Here is a 10,477-nt window from a genome sequence, read left to right as displayed (position 1 = left end):
TATATATTTATTTTTATGAATAAATCTCTAACTCATAGATCAGAGTGTTCTGTCTACCATTGTTCTGTGGAGAAGTGAATTGCACTTGAAGAAGACAGAAGCATTCTGACACGTGAATTAGAGATTTTTTTCTTAAAAATAAATCCTTTATATAATAAAGCTATATGGTTTGGGAAATAATTAATGTTACAATTAATGCCACAACATCCTTTATTATAAAATAAAATAAAAAAAGCACAACATTTAAAAAATAAAATAGCTATATATTATATAATCATATAAAAAATATACTTTTGAAAAATAAAATAGCTATATATTATATAATCATATAAAAAATGTGTTCAATTAGAGTTTAAATTTACACATACAAAATTTGAAATTTGCTTTCCAAATGTAATTATCTTAGTTATTATTTGTATTGTGAAAATTATAATATAGATGAAATACAATTAAGAATAAATCAATGTAATTATGTAAATTATCTCTATAAGTTTATTTGAATATGCACATAATTAGAGATTATATTAACCATACAAAATTTTAATTTTAATTTTAATTTTAATTGTAATTTTGTATTCTATAAAAATAATAAATACTTGACCAATGGAAGCTCAAAAATATTATTATATTAAATAATTTAAAATATTTTAGTTTTTCTATTTTTTATTTATATTTATAATAACATAATTTTTTTCCGTGCATCGCGCGGGTATATAAATATAGTGAATCAACTCACTTTATATCAAAAAATCAAAATATCATTGTATTTAATGTCACTTAAACATTTTTGTTAACGGATGACCAAAATTAATCAAGTCATAATTAATAATACTAGAACCAACACGATTATTAAAAAAATAAAAACAATGATTAAAAGTGAAATGACACCTATAAGTTTAGGACTAAAAATGAAATTAACTCTTTTTTTAATTATTCAAAACTTGAGAATATACCAATAATATCTAGGATTGTATTCAAGATTCCAAAAACAAAATGAGTGCACCAAATTTGTTGCACCTATATGTTACAATACAACAAACTTAAGTGCAATCTTTTTAAATTTAAATTCACAATTGTTTATCATCAATTATACTCTCAAGCTTTACATACCCATGTATCGCGTGTTACCACTATAACTTGCCTATATATAATATATATATTCCCACCCCCATGGACACCCCATCTATCCCTTCATCAAAATCTATTTTAACTCTTCCTGCCCCACTCCTCACCTAATTAACCCCTAAAGCAATATAATGCACAATGGCCATCAAAGGTATCCTGCCTGCAGCTGCTGAGAATCCTGGAGCACATGACGATGAATACAGGCTTCCAAATGGTGAAGAGCAATTTGCTGGTAATAATGGAAATTCCTCCTGTAAGTTTTCATTAGAAGACGACTGTGATGATAACTGTGTCGTAGATGATGATGATGATGAAGCAGAAGCAGAAGCAGAAGCTGCTGGGAGTGAAGCACAAAGCTCCATGGTCAGGAGCTTGTATTGGGAATCACAAGAGGCCTTGCTTCAGGTACTCTTATATTAATTATTTGATTAACTAGAATTAGTAACAATAATTGTTTATATTACTTAGTTTATTGTAAATAAGTTAAATTTATATATGTGTTTTAAAAAAATAGACTAAGCCGGTGTTTGGCAAATAGCTGTTAGTAGATTGGGTTAGCGGGTCTGATTAGCTAGCTTATATAATTAAATGATTGTAGAAAGATATTTGATAAATTAGATGTTAGTTATAGCTAATTACATGCAAAACGATCAAAGGCATAATTTATTTTCTCAAAAAGCTAATTAAAAAAACTACCCCTTGAACTTTTTTTTTTTTTTTAATTTTAGCATTTTGGAGCAAAATAAATTGTTACAAAAAGTTGATTAACCAAACACTCATGTTAATTATTTAATCAAGTTAAACAGCTAATAGTAGTCAAACAAGCTAAAATTGACTAATTAATAAGCTACCTATGTTACCAAACAGAGCCTATAAGTTTTACTCCTACTTAGTTAATTTTAAGAGCTGCAGCCGGACATAAAAATGATTTTGCAATTTTTATTGTAAGTTCATTATTAGTATATTGAAAGTTCATTTTTATTATATTGAATATTCATTGTCTGAAGGTTTATTTTTTGTATACTAGAGATTTATTTTTAGATATACTATAAAAAATATAAATTTTTATTATATTAAAAATGAATATTCAATATACTAAAATGAACATTTATCCGTGGTCAGTATTGTCATATGAACAATGTATATGGTCCATATATAGTATAATTTGTTATGATTAGAAAAGTTTAACATATATTTTCCATAATAAACATAGCCCCCACCCCGGCCATTCTAAAATATCAAGAATAGTATTGTCCAATTTGGGTGGGCATAGCAGTGACCTCTCCATTAAGTCTAAACCAATAATTTTAACTTTTTGGAAAATAAAATCAGGGTCTAATCCTTCACCAGTACCACATACTGCCGGTGACATTTAATAATTTAATAATATAATATAATCTCCTTTTCCTTTGATTGAGATGTTGTCTTTAATTATATTATTTCAGCCCGAAAAAAACGTTTGGTCCTCTTCTGGCTGCTACGATACATCTAGACCTCACCTGTCATTCTCAAAATTGGCCTAACACAATATTTGTGTCTTAACCTTTGGCCATATTTTCTCTTCTCCTCCCAAGTCCCATCACAATACTTAATCACCACTTGTAAGTGTGATTGTGAGTCTCCAATCCTCCAAGAAATTTTTGGCTGCTGGCTGGGGAGATACTTGGGCGTTGCTAGCTTCTCCCAAAAAGTTTGAATCCCCACCCGACACCCAACAGAGCATTTTGGAAGTACTAGATTAGGGTGACTTAATAGCTCAACAGACATAGTCAAATGTCGGTGAGCACAAAGGGTCTGTACACTCTTGCTACCGAGGTTCGAACTTTGATTTCTTCTCCTAAATGCTGCCTAGTGAACCAGCGTGCGGACAGTTACGTTGGTAGCTAGCTTGAGGTTTAGGATGTTCCAAACTTAATTAATTAGCTTTTTCCATTCTAGTTAATTTAATGAAGGAATGAACTAAGGATACAAATTCTTGAAACTATAAAAAGAATGTTTATAAGGAAGATAATTTACTAGACTAGTATCAACGTAAGGGAGGTAAAAGAGACACAGGCATTAGCTAGCATCGATTGAAAATTTGCTTTAAAAAGTGTCAATTCCACTTTTAAAGTTAAAAATATATCTATTTTTAGGGTTTATATATTAAATAAAAACAATCCCTAAACCATAGATTTATATAGTCATTTCAGTTCTAATCTTTTAGTTGTTGCCCATCTTAATCTTATAAAAAAAAAATGTTGCAATTTTTAATTTGTCTGATCTCTCGAACAATAAAATCATGAACTTTCAATAGGAAAAAAAAAAAAAAAAAGCATTATATATATTCATATGTAATTTCTACTATAAAAAAAAAAAAAAAAAAAAAAAAAAAAAAGTACTTACTCATTAAACATGAAATATGAGGCAAATCACAATGGATGTTCATGATTCAGTTGTTAAAGGGATGAAAATCATAACTTTTATGTAAAGTTAATTAAAGGGTGTATTTTGCAACAATTAAAGATAGAGATTAAAATAAGCTGTGTAATAAATTAAAGCAATGAAAAATGCATTTCACTTTTAACAAGTATTGGTGTTTAATTTACACTGTTCTATGTAACATTTGTAACATGCATGCATGATGCATGCATACAGCTTACATGTTAGATACATACATATACACGTACGTACACTAATTATAAAAACACATGCATACATGAATAATGTTTCAGGAAATTCTGGAGAATTACAAGTTGAGTGGCACAAAAGTACGAGAAGGTATATACAAAATCATAGAAAGGGTTACCACAACTACAAATAATTATTGTGAATGCCCTCTTCCAAGATTGGAGAGTTGTGCCAAGTGCTTGAGGCTTAGAGCTGTGAATGAGCTCCGCAACAAGGGATTCACTGCAACCCTTTGTACATCCAAGTGGAATCAAACAGACAAAAAGCTCGGAGGTAATTTCATTTCTTTCATCTAATTAACATGAAGTCAAAATTGAATGTAAAGATATATAGCGTTTCATCTCAACTAAAAGTGTACATCATGGTTGACGCGAGTGCTTTAATACCAAATTGAATTATGTATTCTATTTAGGATTAAGTGTTTACTACTACACCAAAAACTATAGCCCACATAGCGAATGTGTAACTTTACTTCCTTATATACCGCCACCACATTTTCGAGATGAAGGGTTTTGGGCTTGGCCCTTCACCGGCCTCCGCCCAACAATTTCACCTCACAACACCCTCTAGTCTTAACTGCACATATACTACTTGTTACTACGCCGAAAGCTATAGCTGATCACAACAAAGGCACAATCACATTTTCGAGAGGCCGGCAAGATGCTGGATTTAGCCCTTCGTCCAACAAATCTTAACTGCACGGATACCACTTGTTAGAATCATATGCGCTTACTACTAGGCAAAAAACTATAGCTCACCGCGAAAACACAACTTTATTTCCTTATATATCGCCACCACATTTTCTAGATAGAAGTGTTGAACTTCCCTTCACCGGCATCCGCCCAACATTCCTTCTAGCCACCAATTGTTAGACTTAGCTTGGTCCCTGACCAACCTCAGCCTAACACATCTCAACTAAAAATTTAAACGAATAGTATTCGAACAACTACAGTCCGGGTTAATTATAATTTATTTATTTATATATATGATGCTCAACATTTTGACTAGGAATGATCGTACAATAATGTATGTGTTTTTTTGTGTTTTGTAGGAAGACATGAATACATAGAAGTGATTGTGAGCACACAAGGGAGGAAGAAGCAAGTTCCATTGGTGATAGAGTTGAACTTGAGAGATGAGTTCAAGATGGGAAAATCATGTGAAGAGTATTGCAGAATGGTAGAGCAATTGCCACAAATGTACATAGGCAAAGGTGAGTACTTGAATGCGATTGTGCGTGCAGTGTGTGATGCTGCCAAGAAATCAGCGTCGGAGCAAAGGATTCACATAGGGCCTTGGAGGAAGACCAGCTTTATGCTTATGAAATGGTCGCCGGCGGCGGCTTCGCCGGTTGAAAAGACTACTTCCGTCGCCGGCGCCCATCAATCTTCGTCCACTCAACTTGTAATAATGTCGCCAAGACAATGGCACGCAAGTATCACATCCGGGCTACAATCTGTCACCGGAACAACCGTCAAAGTTGCATAGATCATCACATATATTTTGATATAATAATAATAATAATAATAATAATATATTGTAAAAGTATGCAAGTCGACTCTTAGGGCATCCCAAGTTAGGGCTTCCACATTATAAATTCTTGGTGTGGTTTTTAAGAAAGGAAGACCGGTGTGGAGGAGAGAGAAGCTTTTGGATTTTTGCAGAAGAAGAGGTTTTTGAACCGAACATGCGGGACCACGTGGAGAAATGGCAGCGTTTGTTCATGCATTTAGCGCACCTTGCACGTAAAAGCTTTGTTTTAATTTTTTTGTGAGACTTGCTTTTCTTTTCCTTTCTTTTTTTCTTCTATTTTTTAATCACACCTACAAAAACTTCATCTATCAAAATTACAACTACTAGGGATGCTCTTAGTAAGAGCACAAGGTCATTAGTTTTTTGGTGTAACTTAAAATTTTCTGTGATTAATTTTCTCGCTAAATTGTAAGCACCTCAAAAGTGAGACACTGAGTTTGAGATTTAAGGCTGACACAAAGTCATTAATTGAATCTGCAGTCAATGTTACGTTCCCAAGTTGAGTGCATTTTTCTCATATTGTTACTAAGAAATGCTTCATTTTCCAACTAGTCTTTTAATTGTAATTTGCTGATCTTGGAAGGGATGAAGTTTATTATATTGGTGGAATAATCTTACTGTTAAGAGATATATGAATTGTATGTTTTCTCTCTTCTTCATTACAGAGGATGTACTCCTGTATATACAAACTATAACAGGGCGTTTGGTTGGAGGGATTTAAAATTCCCTTCCCACTTAATTCCTACCTAATTCCAAAGGCCATTAAATTCCGTAGTTTGGTTGGAGGGAATTGCAATTCCCCCATTTTCATGGAATTAAAATCCCTTGTCCCCCTTGGTATTTTAATTCATGGGAAAAAAAGATAGTGATGAGTCAAAATTACCCCTTCTTTTTTTAACCTAAAATTAATGTCTAACAACAATAATGGACATTTTTGACTTTATACTGCTTATTTCCTTTCAATTTCCATGTATACCAAACATTGGAATTGAAATTCCCAGTAATTCTATTCCTGTCAACCAAACACAGAAATTTAAATTCCCACTTTATTCCCAGTAATTCAACTCCCATGGAATTACAATTCCTTTCCCACATAATTCTCTCCCTCCAACCAAACGCCTTGTAACAGGGCATTTGGTTGGAGGGATTTTAAATTTCCTTCCCACTTAATTCCCACCTAATTCCAAAGACCATTAAATTCCGTAGTTTGGTTGGAGGGAATTGCAATTCCATGGAATTGCAATTCCCCCATTTTCATGGAATTAAAATCTCATGTCCCCCCCTGGTATTTTAATTCCTGGGAAAAAAAGATAGTGATGAGTCAAAATTACCCCTTCCTTTTTTAACCTAAAATTAATGTCTAACAACAATAATGGACATTTTTGACTTTATACTACTTATTCCCTTTCAATTCCCATGTATACCAAACATTGGAATTGAAATTCCCAGTAATTTTATTCCTGTCAACCAAACATTGGAATTTAAATTCCCACTTTATTCCCAGTAATTCAACTCCCATGGAATTACAATTTCTTTCCCACATAATTCCCTCCCTCCAACCAAACGCCTTGTAACAGGGCGTTTGGTTGGAGGGATTTTAAATTCCCTTCCCACTTAATTCCCACCTAATTCCAAAGGCCATTAAATTTCGTAGTTTGGTTGGAGGGAATTGCAATTCCCCCATTTTCATGGAATTAAAATCCCATGTCCCCCCTGGTATTTTAATTCCTGGGAAAAAAAGATAGTGATGAGTCAAAATTACCCCTTCCTTTTTTAACCTAAAAATAATGTCTAACAACAATAATGGACATTTTTGACTTTATACTACTTATTCCCTTTCAATTCCCATGTATACCAAACAATGGAATTGAAATTCCCAGTAATTCTATTCCTATCAACCAAACACTGGAATTTAAATTCCCACTTTATTCCCAGTAATTCAACTCCCATGGAATTACAATTCCTTTCCCACATAATTCTCCCCCTCCAAGAATACAAGACTATATGAAGGTAGAAAATATTTGCTAGAATGAATACGTGATTTCTTTTTCTTAAGATCCCCCCTCAAGTTGGAGCATGTAACAGAGAAATGTCCAACTTGGGAATAAGAGACTCCATGCGTGTCTTGCCCATCAACGCCTTTGTATGAATATTAGCTAACTGTTGTGTCGTAGACACATGCACCGTTTGTATTACACCCTGTAAAAGCTCATCACGAACAAAGTAACAATCAACCTCGATGTGCTTTGTTCGTTCATGGAAAACTGGATTCGCTGCAATGTGAAGAGCAGCGGTACTGTCACAACGAATCTTCATAGGAGCCGTATGGTGATGGGATACTTGCATAACGTGTCAGGCGCTCCAATAACTATGTATGTTACATAATCTGCAAGGCGAACACTAGGAATACGTGTTCACCATCCTCTGCCCTGTGCATCGGGGTCAGCAACTTGATCAAGACTCGGATAAACTAGAACAGGGACTGGAGCCTCCGGGGCTGCCATCCCGTCTCTGCCGGCAGCAGTACTGCCCACCTCCGCGACTGCCACCTCGTCTCTGCCGGCAGCAGTACCGCCCACGTGCAAGTCGCCAGTCTGGTTTGCTGGTTCGGCGGTTGGCCTGGCACCGGCTGCAGGCCAGACAAGCTCCACGCATTCCTCTCCTTCTTTGGGGATGAGGTTGTCCAGGCTAGGAAGTGGCGACTCCGAGTCTTCTTCTGTTTCTTGCGAGAAAGGGGAACACATTTTCCGAGAAAATAACATCTCGTGAAACAATAATTTTTCCTATGTGTGGACAATAAACACGCCACCCTTTCTGGCTAGGAGGATAGCCAAGAAATGTTCCAGGAAAAGTCCGTTCAGCAAATTTATCTCCATGTTGCTTCTGATTATGCACAAAACATCTACAACCAAATACACAAATGTAAGATAATGGTGGAGCACGTCCATAAATTTTCTCAAACGGAGCAACCCCCTAGCAATGAAGAGGGTGTCCAATTGATGAGAGATATGCCGATGTTTGAACACACTCGCCCCAAAACTTTATTGGTAGAGAAGCCTGAAATCGGAGCGCCTGTGCCACATTGAGAATATGACGATGTTTTCGTTCAACCCTTCCATTTTGTTGAGGCGTGGAAACACAAGATGTTTCATATATTGTTCCGTGTTCATGGAAGTATTCTTTCAACCCTTCAAACTCTGTCCCATTATCACTCCAAACACACTTGACATATTTTTCAAATTGACGGGTCACCATAGCACAAAATTGTTGGAAAATAGGACCACATCACTTTTTGAGTGCAACAAATATATCCAAACTAGGCTGGGCACTTCGGTCTTCGGTTCGGTTTTTTCGATTTCGGTTTTTCGGTTTTAGAAAAGTTAAACCATTCGGTTTAACATTATAGTTCGGTTCGGCTTCTGTTCGGTTTCAGTTCGAATTTAATTCTATTCGGTCTTCGGTTCGGATTTAAGACTTTACGATCCCCAAATTTCAACATTTCCTAATTTTCCAAACATACTACCAAACAATACCTATTCACATAATCCACATCTAAAATCTAAACGTTATATAACAAAATAGAAATTCAAAGTTTAAACATACTACTAAATACTAACATCACATACTAATAACAATCTAATTACCAAAACATCACATACTTAGAATCCAAAGTTCAAAGTTCAAAGTTCAAACATTACAAACATGAAGCATCACATAGTTCAAACTTCAAATCCAATGTTTAAAGATTACAAACATAAAACATCAAATAACCCAAATCCAAAGTCTAATATCTAAATATTAGATACCAACATAACAATTCAAACACAATCAACATAGCAATCCAAATTCCAAACTCTTATGTTGTTAAGTTGTTCATCCATCATCACGGATCAATATGAAGTTGCCCTTCTCTGTACAACAAAACAAAAGGTGCAAAAACAAATTAAAGTAATAAAATATTGAAGCATAAACTAATATAATATATATTATATATAAATTCATAATAAAATATAGAATTGTCACTTACCTTCTGCAAGCATATCCATAAACTGAGTTTCTTCTAATATCTGAGACAGGCTTACTGTTGCATCATATTGGAGTGAAAACCGCAACCAATCTTGTGTCAAAATCAATGCCTCTAACATATACGGTGTCAAATAACTCCGATATTGGTCTAAAATATGGCTTGAAGTGCTAAAAGCAGACTCTGATGCAACACTAAAAACTGGAATTGCAAGAACATCACGTGCCATTTGTGACAAGATTGGGAATTTCATACTTTCTTTCCTCCACCATGACAAAATATCAAATTGCATACCCAATCTATTAGGAGTTGGCCTTTCAATCTTTTCCATCAAGTATATATCCAACTCATTTGATGTTTGTTGCACATCTCCTTTTTCACATATCATATTGGTGGCATACGTGTTAAAAATACTCCCAACAGGTGCGACATCACCAACATCTAAAACCAATTCACTAGTTACAAAAGATTGAATTACAGTCTCACATCCACTTTCACTTCCACCACCACTTTGGCTTGTAGTTGCACTTGGTTTAGCATAGAATGCACTGTATACCTCATACAACTTACGCATGATATCCATTACTGCTTCTTTCATTTCACAACATTTTGGTGTATCTTTGCCATACAATTTTTCAAAACAAATTGTCACAAAATTCATCTTGCTCCTTGGATCCAATACACTACTAACAATCAACAATTTATTTATCTCAGACCCCTCCCAATACTTATCAAACTTAATCTTCAAACTCCCAATCAATTGATGATGGCGGCCCAACCCTTCTCTTTCCATTTTCATCCTCTTTAAAGTAAGCATCATACAATTTATCTTCATTAACCATTCGATCAAATGTTGCCTTATACTTGAAAGCTGTAGTCAACATGAGGTAAGTAGAATTCCATCTAGTATTGCAATCTAAAATCAAACTCCCTCTGCTTAGGTTATCTTGCTCTGCACGTATGTGAAATGCTTGAAATCTAGAATTGGATGATCTCACGTACTTCACTGCATTACGAACACTAACCACACTATTACTCATCGCTACCAAACCATCATACACAATCAAATTTAAAATATGTGCACAACAACGCACATGCAAAAACTCTCCACCCAGTATCAAAGGA

At 34.5% G+C, this 10,477-nt stretch overlaps 1 protein-coding gene and 1 long non-coding RNA gene across 3 annotated transcripts; one reads left to right on the top strand and one right to left on the bottom strand.

Moving 5' to 3' along the window:
• Positions 1-1,112: 1,112 nt before the first annotated feature.
• Positions 1,113-5,826, top strand: LOC109148547. Of its 2 annotated transcripts, XM_019296285.1 has the most exons (4): positions 1,114-1,290; positions 1,327-1,530; positions 3,840-4,068; positions 4,847-5,826. In XM_019296285.1, the coding sequence occupies exons 1-4, from the start codon at positions 1,264-1,266 to the stop codon at positions 5,281-5,283; spliced, it is 897 nt and encodes a 298-aa protein (XP_019151830.1). In that variant the 5' UTR covers positions 1,114-1,263; the 3' UTR covers positions 5,284-5,826. The 2 variants fall into 2 exon arrangements, with proteins under 2 accessions (XP_019151829.1, XP_019151830.1); XM_019296284.1 differs by having other exon boundaries at positions 1,113-1,530.
• On the bottom strand, positions 4,013-10,449 carry LOC109148548. The gene is made up of 3 exons (XR_002048826.1): positions 10,437-10,449; positions 6,064-6,070; positions 4,013-4,087 (listed from the first exon to the last, which is right to left on the bottom strand). It is a non-coding gene; the product is annotated as an uncharacterized LOC109148548 (long non-coding RNA).
• Positions 10,450-10,477: the final 28 nt, after the last annotated feature.

The sequence above is a fragment of the Ipomoea nil genome, unplaced genomic scaffold, assembly GCF_001879475.1.
Source record: "Ipomoea nil cultivar Tokyo-kokei standard unplaced genomic scaffold, Asagao_1.1 scaffold2144, whole genome shotgun sequence".
Taxonomy (NCBI): Eukaryota; Viridiplantae; Streptophyta; class Magnoliopsida; order Solanales; family Convolvulaceae; genus Ipomoea; species Ipomoea nil.
Note: the sequence above shows the minus strand (reverse complement) of the source record. Positions and strands in the feature narration are given on the sequence as shown.